General features: G+C 44.5%; 1 protein-coding gene across 2 annotated transcripts in view; it reads right to left on the bottom strand.

Annotated features, from left to right (window-relative positions):
• LOC109904949 (protocadherin-11 X-linked) overlaps nucleotides 1–26,585 on the bottom strand; it is a 212,662-nt gene that overhangs the window by 170,646 nt on the left and 15,431 nt on the right. For both annotated transcript variants that reach the window (XM_031789530.1, XM_031789531.1), the window contains exons 2-3: nucleotides 24,779–25,354; nucleotides 4,222–6,708 (exon numbers count right to left, since the gene is read on the bottom strand). In XM_031789530.1, the coding sequence (XP_031645390.1) occupies nucleotides 4,222–6,708; nucleotides 24,779–25,324 (3,033 nt within the window). In that variant the 5' untranslated portion in view covers nucleotides 25,325–25,354. The remainder of the gene's footprint in view (nucleotides 1–4,221; nucleotides 6,709–24,778; nucleotides 25,355–26,585) is intronic.

Consider the following 26,585-nt stretch of genomic DNA (forward strand, 5'->3'; position numbering starts at 1 on the left):
AAGGCATTCTTCAACCACCTGCCACCCCCCCCCCCCCCCCGCATAGCTTGCTGGGTAACGTAGTCTAAATGTTATTAACACATAACAACACAGGTATACCTGATATAATATTAACAATCCTAAAGGACATTGACTTCTTTCCTCTTTTATCTATTATCCTCTCCCGAAACCTAATTACAGAGATTTTAATCATATTGTATTATGAGTGATTAACCCTTTAATGCTTTTAATTAGCCTTTTGAGCTCTAGATTCTCACCAAACCCTGATTTACTTCACGTGTAGGCTTTGAATAAGCACACTTAACTGTCACATCTAATGCCAACAGGGAGGCCCTACTTTTCAAACGCTCCAGGTGACAGGAGATTACAATAGAGATAATAGATCGTCCTGACATCTCTAAGGTGGTGCTGGTCTTTCAGGTTGAACAACACTGTCCCACTTTAGACCAAAAGCGTTTGGTGTGTTTGACAGAATCTGACCAAATATTAGGACCAATAATTACATAAGAAACTAAAAAGTGATTAAACTCGAAATGCCTGACCAATAATTACCCCATAAGAAACAGATAATGATTCAATTCAACTCGCAAAGCCTTTTTCAGATTAGCAAACCCAGATTAGCAAACCCAGATTAGCAAGCCCTACACTAGATAAAATATAATGATTGAACAGCTGATTCGGAACATTACAAGGACGGAGGAGAATGGTGATTTAATCATAAATTCATTCAGATTAGCTTAAAGGAGAAGTATTTCTCACTGATGAACAACATCAGGAATGTATGAAATACACCATTAATACTGCCCCCCCCCAAAAAAAAATTCAAACATTTTTTAAAATCAGAATTTATCAGAATTTTTACCAAAACATTGGATAAATATTTGTGCGTATTTCAGGGGGTCTTTTAGTGCAGGGCATAACCAGTATGAGTGCAAAGCCATTCTGACAACTTGACAGGGAGCATTACAAACAACAAGTGAAGTATATGTTCCTGTGCTGGCTCTGCAAGTAGGCTTACGGATAATGTACCATGGGCAGTGTTGCTTTTAAATGGGTTTTAAATAAAAGATTGGTGAGAGGGAAAATAATATCTGCTTTGTGTGGGTGTCTCTTTAAATTACCATGTACATAACTCATTTGTAAGAACTGTGCTACAAGGGATTGAAAATGATAGACAGTAATCTGTAAGAACTATGCAACAACAGATTTCAAAAGGATGGAAAAGCTTCAAGAGGCCACAATGAGGGCAACAAGGCAAACCCCCCCCAAAAAATCTGTACAATTCTGTGAAGATTGACAAGTACAAAACTCAAGAATGTTACCCTGCAACAAATAAAATTCATAAAAGATGTATGCTAAAACTGCACCAGGATGTGTTAGTTTAGATGTGAACAAAAATCATGAAAAACAAAAGACAAAAAAAATAATATATAAACTACAAACTAATCCCCGCATTTATAATCAAATGTATCGTACTGTATGAATGAATCCCATACTATGACCATTAATACTGAATTAATGAATTAATAAATTAATGAATGTATATTAACGACTACCAATGACGAACCCTAACCTATATTAATACTGTCTCTCTACCACACCATAACAACTACCAATGACGAACCCTGACCTATATTACAACACCAGCCACCTGCTTTAAAAAAGAGATCCCGGCAAGCTAAGTCATTAAAGATTCTAATGAATTGGTTAAATGGGCTCAGCAACCATCTTTTACTGACTCTATCTAGCTACCCCCTCCTCCGATTGGTCCTAAGCCCTCGTCTATCTACCTTCTCTTTCTATTGGTCCCAAGACCCTTTCTAGCTATCTCCTCTTTCTATTGGTCCCAAGCCTCCATCTTTACCTTGATCTTATTTACCCACCATACTGTCTCCATTCCATAGAGCTCCGCCCCGCTCTGCTCTGCCCTGCTCTGCTCTGCCCCGCTCTGCTCTGCCCCGCTCTGCTCTGCCCTGCTCTGCTCTGCCCTGCTCTGCTCTGCCCCGCTCTGCTCTGCCCCGCTCTGCTCTGCCCTGCTCTGCTCTGCCCTGCTCTGCCCCGCTCTGGCCCGCTCTGCTCTGCCCTGCTCTGCTCTGCCCTGCTCTGGCCCTGCTCTGCCCCGCTCTGCCCTGCTCTGCTCTGCCCCGCTCTGGCCCGCTCTGCTCTGCCCCGCTCTGCTCTGCCCCGCTCTGCCCTGCTCTGCTCTGCCCCGCTCTGCCCCGCTCTGCCCTGCTCTGCTCTGCCCCGCTCTGCCCTGCTCTGCTCCGCCCCGCTCTGCTCTGCCCTGCTCTGCTCTGCCCTGCTCTGCCCCGCTCTGCCCTGCCTGCTCTGCCCCGCTCTGCTCTGCTCTGCCCCGCTTTGTTCTGCCCTGCTCTGCTCTGCCCCGCTCTGCCCTGCTCTGCCCCGCTCTGCTCTGCCCTGCCCTGCTCTGCCCCGCTCTGCCCTGCTCTGCTCTGCCCCGCTCTGCTCTGCCCCGCTCTGTTCTGCCCTGCTCTGCTCTGCCCCGCTCTGCCCTGCTCTGCCCCGCTCTGCTCTGCCCTGCCCTGCTCTGCCCCGCTCTGCTCTGCCCTGCTCTGCTCTGCCCCGCTCTGCTCTGCCCCGCTCTGCTCTGCCCCGCTCTGCTCCGCTCTGTTCTGCCCTGCTCTGCTCTGCCCCGCTCTGCTCTGCCCTGCTCTGCCCCGCTCTGCTCTGCTCTGCCCCGCTCTGCTCTGCCCTGCTCTGCCCCGCTCTGCTCTGCTCTGCCCCGCTCTGCCCTGCTCTGCCCCGCTCTGCCCTGCTCTGCCCTGCTCTGCCCCGCTCTGCCCTGCTCTGCCCCGCTCTGCCCCGCTCTGCTCTGCTCCGCTCTGTTCTGCCCTGCTCTGCTCTGCCCCGCTCTGCTCTGCCCTGCTCTGCCCCGCTCTGCTCTGCTCTGCCCCGCTCTGCCCCGCTCTGCTCTGGCCCACTCTGCTCTGCTCTGCTCTGCCCCGCTCTGCTCTGCCCTGCTCTGGCCCACTCTGCTCTGCTCTGCCCCGCTCTGCTCTGCCCCGCTCTGCCCTGCTCTGCTCTGCCCCGCTCTGCTCTGCCCCGCTCTGCCCTGCTCTGCCCTGCTCTGCTCTGCCCCGCTCTGCTCTGATCTGCCCTGCTCTGCTCTGCTCTGCCCCACTCTGCCCTGCTCTGCTCTGATCTGCCCTGCTCTGCTCTGTCCCGCTCTGCCCTGCTCTGCTCTGCCCCGCTCTGCTCTGCCCCGCTCTGCTCTGCCCCGCTCTGCCCTGCTCTGCTCTGCTCTGCCCTGCTCTGCTCTGCTCTGCCCCGCTCTGCTCTGCCCCGCTCTGCTCTGCCCCGCTCAGCAAGACCACCTCTCCTCACCTCTCTGTCCTGCATTTATTTATTAGGGCACTTCGCATTTGGCATATCTCTTAGGGAATCATAAGCCTCAGACCAGACACTAGCATTCAAAAGTTTTTTTTGCTTTGCTCTACTCCTCATGCTGACAAAGCCTTCAGAGCCTCCATAGTCAAGACACCACTTAATATCTCCAGCACGCAACGGAAATCTGGGATTATTTAATGAGGTCTTATTATTCTGTAGTGGAAACTCTTGGGGGATACGTTTCCTACTATTTCAGGGGAAAGTGAACAGCTGATTGAACCCAAATCAAACACTCTATGTTTGGTTTTCCTCTGTCTGTCAGACATGCTAGTTTTTTTTCCAGGTGTGTCAATCAAAAAAGCTTAGCGCTGCTTTAATCCATTGGTCCTCAGCAAATACACCTGGGCAGAGTTCAATTAGTAGCGTGGCCGACTTGATTCTCAAGCATGCTATTACTCTGCCACCAGCCTTTCTCACTTAAGATTCTAATTTAAGACTAGTTTCCACCATTCCACTGCCTCCATTATACTTTAAAGTGGAACATTAACCCAAATAAGGTTAAAGGGTTTTAACAAACATATAATACAAGATAGCAAAGAGAGGTATAATCTGTCTTTTTCAAGAAGTAAAGATAGATTTAATTTGAATGAGGTTTCTTGGCCAAACTTCATTTCTCACCTTCCTCTCTGAGGTATTCTTCCTCAATATTCAATGCTGATGACATTAATGCACATGTGACTTTTTGTGTGGTTCATTCTCCCGGCTCCCTCCCACTGCTACCCATCACCCTCCATCTTATCAACAAAGGGACAGTGGTACGGGGGAGTGGGAGTGGGAACAATAGGTAGCTTTAGAAAATAAGTTATGAATTACCTGTCTGGTGTGGATTTGCCCAGGAGTCTTGAATCCCCCTTGACAGCTGCACTCTGAGACCGAGTACGGGTCTGAGCTGGTGGAGGAGCACTTGGAGTGCGAGTCACAGCCCACCACAAACGTGTTGTCTAGCGGGAGCTCCTGAATCACGTGGTGTTTATTGGGCGCCATCGGGGTCTCTGGTTTGATTTGAAAGGTTGGCTGGGGGGAGGCAGACTTGTAATGCTTGGCTAAGTCTGGGCTGTCAGGTTTGAAGGTGGTCGGAGTAGTGGCCCAGTTATATTTCCCCATGGTCTGCTCATCTAGCTCCACAGGCAGGTCCAGGGTTCCATTAATGTGCTCCTGGCTGGGATCATCAGGCTTGGATTCTTCTATGCTGACAAAGTTCAAGAGGAGGCTCTTAGGGGATCTCTTCTTTTTCTTCTTTTTCTTCTTGATTTGACGGTTCTCCTGGTTGGGCGACACCCACTCGCCGCTCTGCTTGCCCTTCTGCACCACTTTGTGCCTGGGCGTCTGACGGCAGCGCACCAAGGCAGTCACGAAGATGACTAAGATGACTGTCATAGTCCCAGCTATAATTGCGATGACAACAATCACGTATCCGTTGGCTTGGGGTGTGACCTCACTGTCTCCCACATTACGGTCCAATGGAGTCTCCAAGCTCTTACGTAGCTGCTCTTGAATGAACGTAGCGTTGGATACAGTCTCGTTAATGAAGAGGTGAATGAGGGCGATTGCGTGTAAGGACTCTGGCTGGCCCAGGTCTTTGACTTTCACCACTAGCCTGTGTAAACCCTGATCGGCTGAGACTATCTTCTCCTGCAGAGTTATATTACCAGTTGTTTTGTCTATGGCAAACAGCCCTCTTGGTGATCCCCCAATGAAACTGTACTGCAGCTCAGCATTCATGCCAGTGTCATTGTCTATAGCGAACACTCTGGTGACCACAGACCCAGGGCTGGTGGTAGACTGGACCAGATCGTAAGAGTAGTTGGACGAGGGAATAACAAAAACGGGTCGATTGTCATTGACATCCACAACGTTTATGGTGACCTTGGCGTATGAAGTGCTGGGTGGTTGCCCTCCGTCTATAGCCTTCACCATAAAAGTGTATGAGCTTTGCAGCTCTCTATCAAACGTGATGTTGGGTTTGATCACACCGGTCTGGGGATCAATAATGAAATTGTCTTTCCCGTTCAGGATGGACAGTGTTATGACGGAGTTGTCACCTGCATCAGAATCTGTGACGGTGATCAGACCCACGGTCCCGTACAGAGGCAGGTTCTCAGGCACGTAGAAGTTATACTCAGGATGGGTGAAAGCTGGGCTGTTGTCGTTGAGGTCCTGCACTATTAACCTCACTGTGACATTGCTCTGCAGGGAAGTAGACCCATTGTCCCTCGCCATGACAGTGAACGAATACTTCTCCTGCTTCTCTCTGTCCAGGCGTTTTCCAACAGAGAGGATACCTGACCGTCGATCTATGTTAAACCCATCAGGAGCGTCAGGGCCAAGAGAATAAATAATCTCTGCATTATGTCCGCTGTCTGCATCCATGGCACTGATCTTTATGAGCTGCGTGGATGGATCATTGTTTTCTGGTATGGACAGCTGAATCTCAGGCTGAGGGAAGATGGGAGCGTTGTCATTCTCATCCTTAATTTTAATTAAAACCATCGCTGAAGTGTTCAAAGGAGGCTTCCCAGAATCCGACGCTACTATCTTAATTGCATATTCCCTGGTTGTTTCGTAATCTAGGGGGGCCGCAGTCTCCAGCAGGAACTGGTCATTAAAGACAGGCTTTAACCTGAAAGGAACATCGTGGTCAGTATAACAAGTCACTTTTCCGTTCAGATCAGAGTCCTTGTCCGTCACTGTAATTAGGGCTATTTTTGTGTTGAGAGGTGCGTTCTCCGACAGTAGAACCGTTCCATTTACAAGGTTCATTATGTACCGAGTGTCTATGGACGGAACATTGTCATTAATGTCCGTTATGTTGATGATAACAGCAGCTCTGGAGGGGGTGGAGCTGCCATCGCTGGCAAGGACAATGAGTTTGTGGATTGGAGTGGCCTCCCGGTCTAAGGGCTGCTTGACAGTGATCAGCCCGGTGGTGCTGTCGATGGAAAAATGCCTCTTGGTGGATGAGGAGATCTGATTAGAGAAGGAGAAGTGGATCTGGGCGTTGGAGCCGAGGTCTGCGTCTGTGGCGTGGAGTTGGGTGACGGAGGTTCCTATGGGGGCGTTCTCGGGGATGTTCACCTCCACCTCACTGTCCTTGAAGACCGGTCGATTGTCGTTGACGTCGGAGATGGTAACCTGGAGGATGGCCGTGCTGGACTTGGGTGGCGTTCCTCCATCCTCCACCTTGATCTTCATGACGAAGGTGTCCTTCTGCTCACGGTCCAGGCTCTGCTGGACGATCAGCTGAGGCCATCTGTCTCCCTCTGGGGTCTCGATGATGTCCAGGCCAAACTCACTCACACTCTGTAGAGACAGGGAGATAATGAAAACACAGATAATTAGTGAGTTTCAGTTATATGTTCCTGGACATCCTGGAGCATGCTACTCATTGCTTTGTTATTCATCAGTGTGGGGATGTATGCATTCATAGCCTGAATTCTGGTCATTTCAGATGAAACATTACTATCTTCCATGACATGTTATACAGTGCTATTGTCTACAAGTTGTCCTGTAAACTGTCACTAGACTCACACAGCTGGTTTCATTGTCCAGAATTAACACAAATAAAATGTAGTTTGTTTTTAGCTTCAACAGGATGTTTGTTCTCATTGCAGAAAAACTGTTGTGAAAGTTCTATAGTGTTCTACACCTGCATTGCTTGCTGTTTGGGGTTTTAGGCTGGGTTTCTGTACAGCACTTTGAGATATCAGCTGATGTACGAAGGGCTATATAAATAAATTTGATTTGATTTGATTTGATTTCTCAAAATATTTGCTTGAAGATTAAATCCAGAGGAAAAGATCCACTTATTACCGAAATACGGTTGGGATGCTGAGAGCGAGGTACACCGTTATATCCATAACCCAAAACGTTTAGCTCTTCTTTATGTTATAAACAGGAAACTGACAGACGGAATCTGCACATATCGTATAATGTTTTAGCCCCCCTGCCTTCCGCAATGGAACTGCTTTGACACAAATTTGATTCAATTTTATCTTTTACTATCTTGCGTCTACTTTGGAATAGAGGAGACAGCTCACAAAATGTCAAGTTCATATGTGAGAGAGACAGTTGAAAGTGAAGCCACAGAGATAAGCTTTATGTATTAGAAGGGACAGAGAGACTCCACATTAAACAGACGTTCACCCAAGGGGTGCTAAACCAGTAGGCCATAGTAAAGCCTCATGAAAATGAAAACAAATGCATGTAATCCCCATGAGAAACTGACTCTGACTGTTCAAAGTAATTGCCTTCTCCCCAAAAAAATGTAGCACTATTATTTATGATTACAGATCAGCTATGTGGTAAAGATGGGTCCTGGTATATTTGCAATCGTTTTGATTTAGAGACGGAGAGGGAGAGGGAGGTGGAGAGGGAGGTGGAGAGGTAGAGAGAGGTGGAGAGAGGGAGGTGAAGAGGGAGAGAGGGAGGTGGAGAGGGAGGTGGAGGTGGAGAGGGAGAGAGAGAGGGAGAGAGGGAGGTGGAGAGGGAGAGAGAGGTAGAGAGAGGGACGTAGAGAGGGAGAGGGAGAGGGAGGTGGAGAGGGAGGTGGAGAGGTAGGTGGAGAGGGAGAGGGAGGTGGAGAGGGAGGTGGAGAGGGAGAGAGAGGTGGAGAGAGGGAGGTGGAGAGGGAGAGGGAGAGAGGGAGGTGGAGAGGGAGGTGGAGAGGGAGAGAGAGAGGGAGAGAGGGAGGTGGAGAGGGAGAGAGAGGTGGAGAGAGGGACGTGGAGAGAGGGAGGTGGAGAGGGGGAGGGAGAGGGAGGTGGAGAGGGAGGTGGAGAGGGAGAGGGAGGTGGAGAGGGATAGGGAGAGGTAGAGGGAAAGGGGGAGAGAGAAATCTAAGAACCTAAATGAGACACATGCATTTTAAGAAACAAAGAGGGTCTTTGAAGGTCTTTCAGTCAGAAGCAGTTTCATGCTAAAACAAGAAAAAGCATCGTCTTTAAAGAGATAAGCTTCATGCTGCACATAATGTTGTAAGAGATTACTCTGTCTAGGCACAGCAATGAAACGAGATGAAGATACATACATTCTTACTGTGAACGGTACAATTTAGAACAAATGTGTTCTCTTGACAACCCAGTAGATTTAGAACCAGAATCCTTCCTGTAACAATATAGTAAGGACCATGGCAGAGGGCGGAAGGCCAATACTATGCATGGTAGCTGCAGCATAGACATGTTGTACATGGTTGTTGTTGGTGCTGAGGGTTCACTTGCTGTGAATGTTGTAACCAGTCTGAACCACTGCCAAGTGACAGAAGTCCCTCCGGAAACCAAAGCAGCACTGCCTGAATGAGGAGTGTCACTTTATCGAGACTTGACATACATCTATTCTTTCTACAGTCTGAGACATAACTCAACAAAAGACTGGAGAGCAAGAACAATGACCATCCAATAACAATGAGTTCTAGTAGAATATGAGTTCTAATAGAAGATGAGTTCTGTAGAAGATGAGTTCTAGTAGAAGATGAGTTCTAGTGGAAGATAAGTTCTACTAGAAGATGAGTTCTAGTGGAAGATGAGTTCTAGTAGAAGATGAGTTCTAGTAGAAGATGAGTTCTAGTAGAAGATGTGTTCTAATAGAAGATGAGTTCTAGTAGAAGATTAGTTCTAATAGAAGATGAGTTCTAGTAGAAGATGAGTTCTAGTAGACGATGAGTTCTAGTAGAAGATTTGTTGTAGTCGAAGATGAGTTCTGTAGAAGATGAATTCTAGTAGAAGATGAGGACCGTAGAGGATGAGTTCTAGTAGAAGATGAGTTCTAGTAGAAGATGAGTTCTAGTAGAAGATGTGTTCTAATAGAAGATGAGTTCTAGTAGAAGATGAGTTCTAGTAGACAATGAGTTCTAATAGAAGATGAGTTCTAGTAGAAGATGAGTTCTAGTAGAAGATGTGTTCTAATAGAAGATGAGTTCTAGTAGACGATGAGTTCTAGTAGAAGATTTGTTGTAGTCGAAGATGAGTTCTGTAGAAGATGAGTTCTAGTAGAAGATGTGTTCTAATAGAAGATGAATTCTGTAGAATATGAGTTCTAGTAGAAGATGTGTTCTAGTAGAAGATGAGTTCTAATAGAAGATGAGTTCTAGTAGACGATGAGTTCTAATAGAAGATGAGTTCTGTAGAATATGAGTTCTAGTAGAAGATGTGTTCTAGTAGAAGATGAGTTCTGTAGAATATGAGTTCTAGTAGAAGATGAGTTCTGTAGAATATGAGTTCTAGTAGACGATGAGTTCTAGTAGACGATGAGTTCTAATAGAAGATGAGTTCTGTAGAATATGAGTTCTAGTAGAAGATGAGTTCTAATAGAAGATGAGTTCTAATAGAAGATGAGTTCTGTAGAAGATGAGTTCTAATAGAAGATGAGTTCTGTAGAAGATGAGTTCTAGTGGAAGATGAGTTCTAGTGGAAGATGAGTTCTAGTAGAAGATATGTTCTAGTAGAAGATGAGTTCTGTAGAAGATGAGTTCTAGTGGAAGATGAGTTCTAATAGAAGATGAGTTCTGTAGAAGATGAGTTCTAGTGGAAGATGAGTTCTAGTGGAAGATGAGTTCTAATAGAAGATGAGTTCTAGTAGAAGATGAGTTCTAGTAGAAGATGAGTTCTAGTGGAAGATGAGTTCTAATAGAAGATGAGTTCTGTAGAAGATGAGTTCTAGTGGAATATGACTTCTAAGTGAAGATGAGTTCTAGTAGAAGATTAGTTCTAGTAGAAGATGAGTTCTAGTAGAAGATGAGTTCTAAGGGAAGATGAGTTCTAGTAGAAGATGAGTTCTAGTAGAAGATTAGTTCTGTAGAAGATTAGTACTAGTAGAAGATGAGTTCTAGTAGACGATGAGTTCTAGTAGAAGATGTGTTCTAATAGAAGATGAGTTCTAGTAGAAGATGAGTTCTAGTAGACGATGAGTTCTAGTAGAAGATGAGTTCTAGTAGAAGATGAGTTCTAGTGGAAGATGAGTTCTAGTAGAAGATGAGTTCTAGTAGAAGATGAGTTCTAGTAGATGATGAGTTCTAGTAGAAGATGAGTTCTAGTAGAAGATGAGTTCTAGTGGAAGATGAGTTCTAGTGGAAGATGAGTTCTAGTGGAAGATGAGTTCTAATAGAAAATCAGTTCTAGTAGAAGATGAGTTCTTGTCGAAGATTAGATCTTGTAGAAGATGTATATTCATGGATTAGTTCTTGAACATAAATGTACTAATTACTAAGAACTACACATTCGTTTTCTGACTATTTGACCATTGACCAAGCCGACGTTAAAATAAATGTGGGCACCACTTTTCTATAAAATTCATCAGTGTGATTTCACCGTTGGAATACACTGAAAACATAACATTTTGGCCCTTCGTACAATATGGTTGTTAAATCTTATTAGAAACTTTATTTTCTGGGACTTTGGCTCAGTGCTTCCATCCAGTCGATGTCACAGCTGCTCCTAATTTGATTTATGAGCCAGACAAGGTTTTTCACCACCTCTGTCTCATTTTCACGTTAGACAACATAACATTTAGAGCATTTCAATCAGTTTCAGAGAGATGTGGCTAACTATCTGTAATGGCTGTTTATTTTTACTTGAGTGAATTCAAATTAGGCTGATGGATTGTGATAACATCTAGGGCAGGTATACTTACTGTAGAAAAGGTTAAGCAAGAATATAAATCACTGGCCCTAAGGTGGGAGTGGCAATAACCTATAAATAAAATACATAACTGAACTGTTTATAAGAGAGTGGTTCCTTCATCTTCACCCATACTGACCTCCTAAACCCTGTTGATGAAGCATTCATCTACCATTGTGGATCACGCATCTATATGGACCATACATCTACAGTCACCTCCATAATTATTGACATCCTTGATAAACATTAGCAAAAAATACTGTAGAAATAATACAAATACTGAGCTATACTGCATAAAATTGTTTTTGTTGTTCATTATATTACTTATACTAATACAATTGCTCAGAAATGTATGCCGATGACTATGCCATTTTTTCTTAAGTCCACAATCTGCTCATTTGGTAACCCACCAAAGGGACAGCACCAGACACTCCTTATCTAGGCGTGGACTGCAAATATTGGCATGTTTTACGTATCTGTTTTCAACTCTGTCAGTAGTTTGTCAACTCCGTCACTGATGGCTAACCCCCTTCAGATCATTATTTTTTGTCAATATTCAGTAAAAGAAAATATTGCAATTACTGTCATGCAACATATGTATCTTCTGTATTAGTATTAGTATTTATTATGGATCCCCATTAGTTCCTGCCAAGGCAGCAGCTACTCTTCCTGGGGTTTATTATGGATCCCCATTAGTTCCTGCCAAGGCAGCAGCTACTCTTCCTGGGGTTTATTATGGATCCCCATTAGTTCCTGCCAAGGCAGCAGCTACTCTTCCTGGGGTTTAGTATGGATCCCCATTAGTTCCTGCCAAGGCAGCAGCTACTCTTCCTGGGGTTTATTATGGATCCCCATTAGTTCCTGCCAAGGCAGCAGCTACTCTTCCTGGGGTTTATTATGGATCCCCATTAGTTCCTGCCAAGGCAGCAGCTACTCTTCCTGAGGTTTATTATGGATCCCCATTAGTTCCTGCCAAGGCAGCAGCTACTCTTCCTGGGGTTTATTATGGATCCCCATTAGTTCCTGCCAAGGCAGCAGCTACTCTTCCTGGGGTTTATTATGGATCCCCATTAGTTCCTGTCAAGGCAGCAGCTACTCTTCCTGGGGTTTATTATGGATCCCCATTAGTTCCTGCCAAGGCAGCAGCTACTCTTCCTGAGGTTTATTATGGATCCCCATTAGTTCCTGCCAAGGCAGCAGCTACTCTTCCTGGGGTTAATTATGGATCCCCAATAGTTCCTGCCAAGGCAGCAGCTACTCTTCCTGGGGTTTATTATGGATCCCCATTAGTTCCTGCCAAGGCAGCAGCTACTCTTCCTGGGGTTTATTATGGATCCCCATTAGTTCCTGCCAAGGCAGCAGCTACTCTTCCTGGGGTTTATTATGGATCCCCATTAGTTCCTGCCAAGGCAGAAGCTACTCTTCCTGGGGTTTATTATGGATCCCCATTAGTTCCTGTCAAGGCAGCAGCTACTCTTCCTGGGGTTTATTATGGATCCCCATTAGTTCCTGCCAAGGCAGCAGCTACTCTTCCTGGGGTTTATTATGGATCCCCATTAGTTCCTGCCAAGGCAGCAGCTACTCTTCCTGGGGTTTATTATGGATCCCCATTAGTTCCTGCCAAGGCAGCAGCTACTCTTCCTGGGGTTTATTATGGATCCCCATTAGTTCCTGCTAAGGCAGCAGCTATTCTTCCTGGGGTTTATTATGGATCCCCATTAGTTCATGCCAAGGCAGAAGCTACTCTTCCTGGGGTTTAGTATGGATCCCCATTAGTTCCTGCCAAGTCAGAAGCTACTCTTCCTGGGGTTTATTATGGATCCCCATTAGTTCATGCCAAGGCAGAAGCTACTCTTCCTGGGGTTTAGTATGGATCCCCATTAGTTCCTGCCAAGGCAGAAGCTACTCTTCCTGGGGTTTATTATGGATCCCCATTAGCTCCTGCCAAGGAAGCAGCTACTCTTCCTGGGGTTTATTATGGATCCTCATTAGCTCCTGCCAAGGCAGCAGCTACTCTTCCTGGGGTTTATTATGGATCCCCATTAGTTCATGACAAGGCAGAAGCTACTCTTCCTGGGGTTTAGTATGGATCCCCATTAGTTCCTGCCAAGGCAGAAGCTACTCTTCCTGGGGTTTATTATGGATCCCCATTAGCTCCTGCCAAGGCAGCAGCTACTCTTCCAGGGGTTTATTATGGATCCCCATTAGTTCATGACAAGGCAGAAGCTACTCTTCCTGGGGTTTATTATGGATCCCCATTAGCTCCTGCCAAGGCAGCAGCTACTCTTCCTGGGGTTTATTATGGATCCCCATTAGTTCATGACAAGGCAGAAGCTACTCTTCCTGGGGTTTAGTATGGATCCCCATTAGTTCCTGCCAAGGCAGAAGCTACTCTTCCTGGGGTTTATTATGGATCCCCATTAGCTCCTGCCAAGGCAGCAGCTACTCTTCCAGGGGTTTATTATGGATCCCCATTAGTTCATGACAAGGCAGAAGCTACTCTTCCTGGGGTTTATTATGGATCCCCATTATTTCCTGTCAAGGCAGAAGCTACTCTTCCTGGGGTTTATTATGGATCCTCATTAGTTTCTGCCAAAGGCAGCAGCTACTCTTCTTGGTGTCCAGCAAAATGTAAGGCAACAGTATACAATATAATAAAACAAATGTAACATTAAAATACATTTTATGACAGACTTTACAATACATTAAGTGTGTTCCCTCAGTCCACTACTCCACTACAACAACACCCAGGTGTACGTGCGTGTGTGTGCATAGTGTGCATGTATAGTGTGTGTGTATAGTGTCTGTGTATAGTGTGTATGTATAGTGTATGTGTACAGTGTGTTTGTACCTGTGTGTGTGTGTGTGTGTGTGTGTGTGTGTGTGTGTGTGTGTGTGTGTGTGTGTGTTTGTACCTGTGTGTGTTTGTACCTGTGTGTGTTTGTAGCTGTGTGTGTTTGTACCTGTGTGTGTTTGTAGTTGTGTGTGTTTGTAGCTGTGTGTGTGTGTGTGTGTGTGTGTGTGTGTGTGTGTGTGTGTGTGTGTGTGTGTGTGTGTGTGTGTGTGTGTGTGTGTGTGTGTGTGTGTGTGTGTGTGTGTGTTTGTACCTGTGTGTGTTTGTAGCTGTGTGTGTTTGTACCTGTGTGTGTTTATAGTTGTGTGTGTTTGTAGCTGTGTGTGTGTGTGTGTGTGTGTGTGTGTGTGTGTGTGTGTGTGTGTGTGTGTGTGTGTGTGTGTGTGTGTGTGTGTGTTTGTACCTGTGTGTGTTTGTACATGTGTGTGTTTGTAGCTGTGTGTGTTTGTACCTGTGTGTGTTTGTACCTGTGTGTGTTTGTAGCTGTGTGTGTTTGTAGTTGTGTGTGTTTGTAGCTGTGTGTGTTTGTAGCTGTGTGTGTTTGTACCTGTGTGTGTTTGTAGTTGTATGTGTTTGTAGCTGTGTGTGTTTGTACCTGTGTGTGTTTGTAGTTGTGTGTGTTTGTAGCTGTGTGTGTTTGTAGTTGTGTGTGTTTGTAGCTGTGTGTGTTTGTACCTGTGTGTGTTTGTAGCTGTGTGTGTTTGTACCTGTGTGTGTTTGTAGTTGTGTGTGTTTGTAGCTGTGTGTGTTTGTAGTTGTGTGTGTTTGTAGCTGTGTGTGTTTGTACCTGTGTGTGTTTGTACCTGTGTGTGTTTGTACCTGTGTGTGTTTGTACCTGTGTGTGTTTGTAGTTGTGTGTGTTTGTACCTGTGTGTGTTTGTAGCTGTGTGTGTTTGTAGCTGTGTGTGTTTGTACCTGTGTGTGTTTGTAGCTGTGTGTGTTTGTACCTGTGTGTGTTTGTAGTTGTGTGTGTTTGTACCTGTGTGTGTTTGTAGCTGTGTGTGTTTGTAGCTGTGTGTGTTTGTACCTGTGTGTGTTTGTAGTTGTGTGTGTTTGTACCTGTGTGTGTTTGTAGTTGTGTGTGTTTGTAGCTGTGTGTGTGACTCTTCACAGTCCTTGCCATCCTATTAGGTTTATTTTTATCTGTTTTCAAATCAAATTGTACTGCTTACGTGAGTTACTTGATGTGGAATAGTTCCATGTAGCCTTGGGTTTATTTAATATTGTGCATCTCCCATAGTCTGTTCTGGCATGTCTTGTCCGAGCTGTGTGCTAGTAGTTTCAACAGACAGCTTGGTGCATTCAGCTTGTCAACACCTCTTACAAAAACAAGTAGCGATGAAGTCAATCTCTCCTCCACATTGAGCCATGAGAGATTGACATAACAGTTTACAATCCAGGGTTACTCCAAGCAGTTTAGGCTCCTCAACTTGCTCAATTTCCACATTATTCATTCGAAGATTTAGTTAGGTGAATTGAATGATTTGTCCCAAATACAATGCATTTAGTTATTTTTTTAAATTTAGGACTAACTTATGTATTGCCACCCTTTCTGAAACTGACTACTATCTCCTTGTTAAGTGTTGCAGTGATTTAACTAGCTATAGTAGCTGACTTGCATAGTGTTGAGTCATCCTCGGATGGGTCCACAGTGTCTCCTGACCCCTCCTGTCTCAGCCTCCAGTATTTATGCTGCAGTAGTTTATGTGTCAGGGGGCTAGGGTCAGTTTCTTATATCTGGAGTACTTCTCCTGTCCTATTCGGTGTCCTATGTGAATCTAAGTGTGCGTTCTCTAATTCTCTCCTTCTCTCTCTCGGAGGACCTGAGCCCTAGGACCATGCCCCAGGATTACCTGACATGATGACTCCTCCCCAGTCCACCTGGCCATGCTGCTGCTCCAGTTTCAACTGTTCTGCCTTCTTATTATTCGAACATGCTGATCATTTATGAACATTTGAACATCTTGGCCATGTTCTGTTTTAATCTCCACCCGGCACAGCCAGAAGAGGCCTGGCCACCCCACATATGCTCTCTCTAATTCTCTCTTTTTTTTCTCTCTCTCTCTCTCGGAGGACCTGAGCCCTAGGACCATGCCCCAGGACTACCTGACATGATGACTCCTTGCTGTCCCCAGTCCATCTGACTGTGCTGCTGCTCCAGTTTCAACTGTTCTGCCTTATTATTATACGACCATGCTGGTCATTTATGAACATTTGAACATCTTGGCCATGTTCTGTTATAATCTCCACCCGGCACAGCCAGAAGAGGACTGGCCACCCCACATAGCCTGGTTCCTCTCTAGGTTTCTTCCTAGGTTTTGGCCTTTCTAGGGAGTTTTTCCTAGCCACCGTGCTTCTACACCTGCATTGCTTGCTGTTTGGGGTTTTAGGCTGGGTTTCTGTACAGCACTTTGAGATATCAGCTGATGTACGAAGGGCTATATAAATACATTTTATTTGATTTGATTTTGATCCAAATACATAGACACATGGGATTTACACAGAGCCAGTGGTAGGTCATTAGTAAAGAATTTAAAAAGTAAGGGGCCTAAACAGCTGCCCTGGGGAATGCCTGATTCCAGCTGGATTATGTTAGAAATGAAAGAACACCATCTGTGTTCTGTTAGACAGGTAACTATCAATCCACAGTATAGCAGGGGGTGTAAATCCATTACATACACATTGTTCCAGCAGCAGACTAATGTCAAAAGCTGCACTGAAGTCTAACAAAACAGCTCCCACAATCTCTCGGCCAATCATCTGTAATTTGTGTAAGTGCTGTGCTTGTTTAATGTCCTTCCATATAAGCATGCTGTTGTCAATTTGTTTACTGTAAAAAAGCATTGTATATGGTCAAACACAATTCTTTCCAAACGTTTACTAACGGTTGGTAGCAGGCTGATTGGTTGGCTATTTGAGCCAGTAAAGGGGGCTTTACTATCGGAATGACTTTTGCTTCCGTCCAGGCCTGAGAGCACACACTTTTTTTATGCTTGTATTAAAGAGATGGCAAATAGGAATGACAATACCAACCTCTATCATCCTCTGTAATTTTCCATCCAAGTTGTTTGACCCATGTGGCTTGTCATTGTTGATAGACAACAATAATTTGTTCAACCATTCCAAACTCACTTTACGGAATTCAAAATGCTTGTCTTTCAAAATTTGGTCAGTTATACTGAGATGTGTAGGTTTGGTGTTTGTTGCTGGCATGTCATGCCTAAATTTGCTAATCTTGACATTAAAAAAAATTATTAAAGGAGTTGGCAATATCTGTGGGGTTTGAGATGAATTGAGGCATCTGATTCAATTAATGAGTTTGCCTTTTTTTTCCCAAAATGTAGTTTAAGGTACTCCAAAGTGTTTTACTATCATTCTTTATATTAATCTTTGTTTCAGAGTAGACTTTACCCATGGGGATGGATAACAAATTGATTTTTCATGAACGCTACCACAATTGTTATACCCTAGTGGCAGAGGAAGCCATGGAAGGCCACATTAACTGAGATTAATTTTAAAGAGTAGAACGTTAATCCAGATTTAAATTTGTATTTATTTATTTTATTTACAAGAATCTTTAGGGGTGCCAATAATTTTGATACCTTTCTTTTTCAAAAACCATATATTGCTTAAAAAACAAAATCACTTTCTCTGAAGAAATGGTGTAGTATAATTGAACTGTCTAATTTTGAACTGTCTAATTTAGCATCCAATAAAGAACATTCATCAATTATGAAATGCCAACACATGGTGTCTATTACAGTATTCTGGCATAACTGGCATCTGTAAAATGAATAGACAATAATAGACATTTTCGACATTTCTCTTTGTTTTCTGTGACGGTCAGAACCTACTGGTTCTACCATATGCTCCTAATAGCCAGGCAAAGAAGTTAGATGTTGATCCCCAGAACCGAAATTCTAAACAGAGAGGAGTTGTTGCTCCAAATCCACCCACTGAAATAAAGACTTCCTCTTTCTCTCAACACTGAATGTATCTGGCTCTCCTATAGCAGGATATTGATCTGCACAAGGTGATGCCGACAGAGCCCGCCCACAACAAATGCTGTTAAGATATAAGAGATACTGAAAATGACTCAAAATAGGAAGGATTGGGTTTCCTGCAGTGTGGTGCAAAACTCTTTAAATGCTTGGGGAAAAATACCATTTGGAGTAGAGTAGAACCCGAAACAACCAAAGTCAATTCCTCCATCCCTTGAGTCTGAACTGCTTCACATGTCAATGTCTCAAATGGCACCCTATTCCCTATATAGTGCCCTACTTTTGACCAGAGATGGCACCCTATTCCCTATATAGTGCCCTACTTTTGACCAGAGATGGCACCCTATTCCCTATTATAGTGCCCTACTTTTGACCAGAGATGGCACCCTATTCCCTATATAGTGCCCTACTTTTGACCAGAGATGGCACCCTATTCCCTATACAGTGCCCTACTTTTGACCAGAGTTGGCACCCTATTCCATATATAGTGCCATACTTTTGACCAGAGATGGCACCCTATTCCCTATATAGTGCCCTACTTTTGACCAGAGATGGCACCCTATTCCCTATATAGTGCCCTACTTTTGTCCAGAGAACATGGACGGTATTACTTTCCCCTGACCCTGGACCTGTTCGTAGAACATCTTTGCGTCATTCCAAGACGACGTAGCAGTACCAGCACTGACACTGCTAATGGTACACATTCCATTTTAGAATCCCATAATTATGCTGCTATGGATGATTGCTACACTCATTATTAAGGTGGCATGACTGGTTTCATATGTGAAAGGACAGACCAACCTGGTTTTGAATTAAAGTGGCTGTCATATCTAATCTGTCCATTCTGATACCAGCTAGCCTACATGTCTGTCAGCTGAGGGGACATAACTGGCCTACTGTGATGATACAGAATGGTAGCAGTTTTGGCTTGATGTCAGGAACATAACAGGAACACTGTGATGACACACAACGGTAGCAGTTTCAGCTTCATGACCAGTGTTGCATTCGAGACCATCTAAAGCGAGATTGATTAAAGACCAAGACCAGAGCAAATAGAGTCAGAGTCAAGACCCGAGACTGGAGGGGTGGGCGAGACCGAGTCAAGACCAAGACCGGAGGTGTGGGCGAGATCGAGTCAAGACCGAGACCGGAGGGGTGGGTGAGACACAGTCAAGACCGAGACCGAAGGGGTGGGCGAGACCGAGTCAAGACCGAGACCGGAGGGGTGGGTGAGACACAGTCAAGACCGAGACCGAAGGGGTGGGCGAGACCGAGTCAAGACCGAGACCGGAGGGGTGGGAGAGACCGAGTCAAGACCGAGACCAAGTCAAAGTGAGACTGGTTGCAAGAACACGACTTTCGATCATTATAGATTCGCCAAAGGCCACAAAATACAACTGAATGGATTATGGATTATGAAACATGTAAACACCAAAGGAGTCCTCTTACATTTGAGAACTTTACAGTCCTATTGATCAAACAAACTCAGTCATGCATATTAACAACAACAAGATCAACAACTAATGCTAGCCAGAGCAAGATGAGCTAAAATCTAAGAAAGGAACATTAGATAAATGCTCTCAAACTTGTTCAGCTCGTTGGCCGTCAAAATAGCATTAATAAATGACAGGGAATTGTAGCCTCCTCACCCTTCTGCAGCTCGCCTGCCAATGCATGCTTGTCCCAACCAAGCACCCAAGCTAACTGGTTAAAGTTGGCTAGCTTGCTAGCTAGCTACTTCCAGCCACAATTGAGAGAACACCTCGCTCTGACCATTTTAGTCGCTGGTTTGGCTGTGTACGTGTTATCTAAAGCGTGCTTGACTAACTAGCATTTATTTTTGTCATATTTAGCGGGTGTTACATGTTAGTAAATTCATCAGTTATTCTGCGCTCTGGCCCACTCAAACGAGAGCGCTCTGAAATCGGAGTAGATAGCCATAGTGAATTTTTCGAACACAAGAGATATGTTAACTGGATAACAGTTGTTCAAGTACTTGCTAGCTAACCAAATGACACCTACATCTATAGGTGTGTATAGCCACCGAAAAACGATATGAAGGGAAAAAGGTCAGTCATTCACCCACCCCTCCAATGACATGACATCCTCCTAGCAGCTAGCAAACATCATGCTGTGTGTGACTGCTGTCCTTCCATTAGCCCTATGCAGTGGTGTAGTGGTAGCTTGTGAGGTGGGTATACTCAAATTTTGCCAAAAAGTTCCCAAATGGCCCGCCCAGCAAAGTGAAAAATCCTATGTTTTGTAATGTAACTCAATGGTCTACATCCACAGCAATGCTTAAACCACATCAATCTGATTGGGTGGGCCTGGCTCCCCAGTGGGTGTGCCTGTGTCTACCCATCCATGTCTTATTTTATTTTTTTATTTTTTTACCTTTATTTAACTAGGCAAGTCAGTTAAGAACAAATTCTTATTTTCAATGACAGCCTAGGAACAGTGGGTTAACTGCCTTGTTCAGGGGCAGAACGACAGATTTGTACCTTGTCAGCTCGGGGATTCGAACTTGCAACCTTTCGGTTACTAGTCCAACGCTCTAACCACTGGGCTACCCTGCCGCCCATGATGCAAACCGTTCACAATGACATTTGCGCATCACAAATAGCCAACTAACCAATACTTCGGACTAGACGTTTTCAATGCCTCGTTTGCATACCCATTGTAGCCTTGGTTAGCATTTACTGGTAGTTATCATACAGGTGAAACATATTTCCTACCCTACCGACTACCGATGTGAGCTGCTCCATGCCAAAACCAGCTGAGAGTTGCACACCCTTGCTGCCTGCAGATGATTTTCCACTGAAAATGGGCTACATGAGCAGCCGAGCATGTGAATATAGGTCACGTGCTTTGCGATTGTGTAGGCTACTTTGTGCATGATTTCTCTACTGTGTACTACATCATTATTACGGTTGCAGTCCTTTCAGAATCACGAACCTGTCACACGCTGAAAGCCTATAGGTTTTTGCGAATGTGCAAACATGTGTTTATTAATAGTTATAAAGACCGTGACGATATTCATGTTTTAACAAAGGAGTGCTACACATTTGGCCTGGCGAAGCAATATTATGCGCTGACTGAATGGAAGCTGATAATTATGAGGTTTTTATTTTACTCCGCAGGTCTCGGCTAATCTCGGGAAGAAATGAAGAGTTCTCACCGTCCCGAGACCAAGTCAAGACCGAGTACAAATGTATCCGACACCGAGACAAGACCGAGACACTCAATATGTGGTCTCGAGACCAGACTTGAGTACTACAACACTGTCAGGGACATAACAGGAACACTGTGATGACACACGATGGTAACAGTTTCAGCTGGACGTCAGGGACATAACAGGAACACTGTGATGACACACGATGGTAACAGTTTCAGCTGGACGTCAGGGACATAACAGGAACACTGTGATGACACACGATGGTAACAGTTTCAGCTGGACGTCAGGGACATAACAGGAACACTGTGATGACACACGATGGTAACAGTTTCAGCTGGACGTCAGGGACATAACTGGAACACTGTGATGACACACGATGGTAACAGTTTCAGCTGGATGTCAGGGACATAACAGGAACACTGTGATGACACACGATGGTAACAGTTTCAGCTGGATGTCAGGGACATAACAGGAACACTGTGATGACACACGATGGTAACAGTTTCAGCTGGACGTCAGGGACATAACCGGAACACTGTGATGACACACGATGGTAACAGTTTCAGCTGGACGTCAGGGACATAACCGGAACACTGTGATGACACACGATGGTAACAGTTTCAGCTGGACGTCAGGAACATAGCAGGAACACATTGGTAGTAAACCATTATTCTGTGTGGAGCTCAAAGACAAATCTCTGAGGACCATACAAAGATAGTCCAAGGGGTGGATTAAAGGCCATCAGCTATTCTAGGAATGCTTGCACAAGCCTCTATTGAACTAAACTTTGTCTTGTACTGTAAGACTGTATAGTGTTCAAATAGAAATCTGAATAGAAATCTGAAAAGGACGGTGTTAGGAGATAGATGGGAGGGGTTGAATAGAGCTGTAGTGTGGGACGAATAACAACAAGATAACCAATGTTACAAAGGGACTTTTGTGAAAGAGTACAGTTTGAAACATATAGGGTAGAGGAAGGACAGGAGTTAAAAACAAACCAAATAAAACCATTGTAAAATAGACTGTGTCCATAAAATGTATAGTTTGGGGTCACTTAGAAATGTCCTTGTTTTTGAAAGAAAAGGACATTTTTTGACCATTAAAATAACCTCAAATTGATCAGAAATACAGTGTAGACATTGTTAATGTTGTAAATGACTATTGTAGCTGGAAACAGCTGATTTATTATGGAATAGCTACATAGGCGTACAGAAGCCCTAACCCTAACCAGCAACAATCACTCCTGTGTTCCAATGGCACATTGTGTTAGCTAATACAAGTTTATAATTTTAAAAGGCTAATTGATTATGAGAAAACCCTTTTGCAATTGTGCTAGCACAGCTGAAAACTGTTGTCCTGATTAAAGAAGCAATACAACTGACTTCAACTGACTTCTTTAGACTAGTTGAGAATCTGGAGGATCAGCATTTGTGGGTTCAATTACAAGCTCAAAATTGCTAGAAACAAAGAACTTTCTTCTGAAACTCGTCAGTCTATTCTTGTTCTGAGAAATGAAGACTATTCCATGTGAGAAATTGCTAATAAACTGAAGATCTCGTACAACGCGGTGTACTACTCCCTTCACAGAACAGACAGAGCAAACTGGCCCTAACCAGAATAGAAAGAGGAGTGGGAGGCCCCAGTGCACAACTGAGCAAGAGGACAAGTTCATTAGGGTGTCTAGTTTGATAAACAGACGCCTCACAAGTCCTCAACTGGCAGCTTCATTAAATAGTACCTGCAAAACAGCTGTCTCAACGTCAACAGTGAAGAGGCAACTCTAGGATGCTGGCCTGTGACCCAACACACCTCCAGGCTGTGTAAGAGCTATTTGATCAAGAAGGAGACTGATGGAGTGCTGCATCAGATGCCCTGGCCTCCACAATCACCCAACCTCAACCCAATTGAGAGATGAATTAGACCACAGAGTGAAGGAAAAGCAGCCAACAAGTGCTAAGCATATGTGTTAACTCCTTCAAGACTGAAGCTGGTTGAGAGAACGCCAAGCATGTGCAAAGCAGTCATCAAATATAACATGTATTTTGATTGGTTTACACTTTTTTTGGTTACTACATGATTCCATATGTGGTATTTCATAGTTTTAATGTCTTCACTGTTATTCTACAATGTAGAAAATAGTGGGAAAAAAGAGAAACAATTGAGTAGAGTACTGTAGGTGTTGTAAAACTTTTGACCGGTAGTGTACTGTACCTGTATTCATGCTTATTGACTGAAAACCTCTTTTGAATGAAAAGGATGGAGAGAAAATATAAAACAGCAATATTTACCCAAGACAAGCTAAGATATGCAACTTAATTGAAATTGAAATTTAACTAGGAAAAAAAAAAAGCTATGATAGGAAAGATACAATGAATCGAAAATAAATAAATTGAATCTCAATAAAACAAGGAAATAGAAAAGGAATAATATAAATGAGAGGGAATAATACATAACGGAAATGACTGGGAAACATCATCGTTGCTATGTGCAGAACACTTGGCTGGTCATTTTCCAGGCATGAACAATTCAGGACATTTCAGCGGGGGAGGTCTTGGCATAGAAATGACTCATAAAAATGCAAATTGGTAATCAAGTAGGACATGGGTAGCAAGGATACTGTTAATGTTCACACAAAGCACACTTAATCTGATACACTGTGATAGACTCTTTACCATCTCACACTCCCCCCCCCCCCCAAAAAAAAACATACTTATGTCACCGAGATGAGACAACCTTTGCAAAGCAACATTTTCATTGAAGTTGATTATTTTAGAAGACTGTCTGTTTGCTTTACTTTACGTGTGTGTGTGTGTGTGTTTAGTACCCCCTCTGCATAGCAAATGTTGTGCTTTATCTCCTCTCAAAAAAAGATCAGAATTTGAATTGGCAAGCAGGCCTCAGATAATCTGCAATATTCATCTTCCTCCACGACGTATTGAGTATTGTCTAGACTATAAATGGAGAATGCATGACATTATCCTACTTTCTGTTTTTAGGCCGACTTCATTAAGGTAAGTGAGAATATTGCGCTGCGATTGAATAGAACATCAATTAGATGATAAAAAAGAACATTGGGTTCTGCATGAGGCACCTATTACCATAACACAGTTCCTTTTCTAGTCAATAATCTACAATATTCCCAACAGTTAACCTTTTTGTTTTTCCTCTGAAAATTGGAGGAATACGCTGTGTCTGCAATTTTCGTCGTTATGGTTTATAGCAAAACTACACCGTGCTTATCACTTGATACACATAATAACAGAAAGCCTCTTCAAAGAAAGCATTGTGGTTACATGGTGGCCTTCAAAGAAAGCATTGTGGTTACATGGTGGCCTAAGGCTCTGTTCTGATTTAAGAGTGGATACGTGGCCCGTAAAGTCTAACAACAAAGAACAGCTCTAATAACAATAATAGCCTTATAGGTTCAACTAAATGCAGGTGAACAGCAGTGACATTGGGAAGGGGTGGTACTGTATGTAGCTAGTTATCTTATCATATATCTAGTTAGCTTTTGCCTATACAATTGTCTTTTCCGGAATCTTCAATGACGGAATGTTAAAATGATTTTTGTGGTAAATGCCACAAATTACAATCTTCTGGTGTAATTATTTTTCCAACGAATAAGGATGAAAACAAATGATTCGTAAAACATAACAAACTATTGGTCTTTATGTCAATCACACAAGCAGTGACAGTCACTCGATCCTGATAGAGAGAAGTGTGAGCTCACCTTGACAAGTTCATAGTGTTGGATCCCATTGATCCCCACGTCTGGGTCAAATGCAGAGGGCACGGGGTACCGGGTGTTGATGGCTGTGTTCTCTGGGATGGAGATGTTTATTACGGTGGACTGGAAGAGTGGAGCGTTGTCATTGATGTCCTCAATCAGGAACCGGATCTTAACCAGACGGAAGATCTCGTCAGGCAGAACGGCGACCTCGATCTCGTAGAAGCAGCGCTTCTCGTTGAATACTCCCGAGCAGAGCTTCTCGCGGTCGATGCGGTGAGCCGTGGTGAAGATCTCCCCGGTGTTGGCCTCTACCCTCACCAAAGGCACATCGCCCGTTTTGTAGACAGGCTTAAACTGCAGTGGCGAGGTCAGCTTGAAGTCAGGGTCAAGGTTCAGGTCCAAGTCCTTCCGCAGGTTCCCGATGCGGACGTTCTCGGGCTGCTCCTCCCTCACCGTGTAGTCCTTCTCTTGGGCCAAGGACAGCATGACCAGGCAGGTGAGCAACACCACCAACACATGAGCCTGACCTGCTAAGTCCATCATCATAGAGGATGGGAGCCTTGTAAGGATGCAACTCTGTCAGAGAGAGAGAGGGAGACAGAGAGAGAGAGAGAGAGAGAGAGAGAGAGAGACAGAGAGAGAGAGAGAGAGAGAGAGAGGAAGACAGAGAGAGAGAGCGAGAGAGAGAGACAGACAGAGAGAGACACAGAGACAGAGAGAGACAGAGAGAGAGACAGAGAGAGAGACAGACAGACAGAGAGAGACACAGAGACAGAGAGAGAGAGAGAGAGAGAGAGAGAGAGAGAGAGAGAGGGAGACAGAGAGAGAGAGAGAGAGGGAGAGAGAGAGAGAGAGAGAGACAGAGAGAGAGAGAGACAGAGAGAGAGGGAGACAGAGAGGGAGAGAGAGAGAGAGAGAGAGAGAGAGAGAGAGAGAGAGAGAGAGAGAGAGAGAGAGAGAGAGAGAGAGAGAGAGAGAGAGAGAGAGAGAGAGAGAGAGAGAGAGAGAGAGAGAGAGAGAGAGAGAAGAGACAGAGACAGAGACTGAGAGGGAGACAGAGAGAGAGAGAGAGAGAGAGAGAGAGAGAGAGAGAGAGAGAGAGAGAGAGAGAGAGAGAGAGAGAGAGAGAGACACAGAGACAGAGAGAGAGGGGAGACGAGAGAGAGAGAGAGAGAAGAGAGAGAGACAGAGAGACAGAGAGACAGAGATTAGAGAGAGAGGGAGATAGAGAGGGAGAGAGAGAGGGAGAGAGAGAGAGAGAGAGAGAAGAGAGAGAGAGAGAGAGAGAGAGAGAGAGAGACAGAGAGACATAGAAGAGAGAGAGGGGAGACACGAGAGAGAGAGAGGGGCAGAAGGAGAGAGACGAGAGAAGAGAGAGAGAGAGGAGAGAGAGAGAGAGGGCCGACCAGAGAGAGAGAGAGGGAGAGAGAGAGAGACAGAGAGAGAGAGGGAGACAGAGAGAGAGAGAGGGAGAGAGAGAGAGAGAGACAGAGAGAGAGAGAGAGAGGAGACAGAGAGAGAGAGAGACAGAGAGAGAGAGAAAGGGAGAGAGAGGGAGACAGAGAGCGAGAGAGGGAGAGAGAGAGAGGGAGACAGAGAGAGAGAGAGAGAGACAGAGAGAGAGAGAGAGAGAGAGAGAGAGAGAGAGAGAGAGAGAGAGACAGACAGACAGAGAGAGACACAGAGACAGAGAGAGAGGGAGACAGAGAGAGAGAGAGAGGGAGAGAGAGAGAGAGAGAGACAGAGACAGAGAGAGAGAGAGAGGGAGACAGAGAGAGAGAGAGGGAGAGAGAGAGAGAGAGAGAGA

The sequence above is a fragment of the Oncorhynchus kisutch genome, linkage group LG15 (assembly GCF_002021735.2).
Source record: "Oncorhynchus kisutch isolate 150728-3 linkage group LG15, Okis_V2, whole genome shotgun sequence".
In the NCBI taxonomy this organism is placed as follows: domain Eukaryota; kingdom Metazoa; phylum Chordata; class Actinopteri; order Salmoniformes; family Salmonidae; genus Oncorhynchus; species Oncorhynchus kisutch.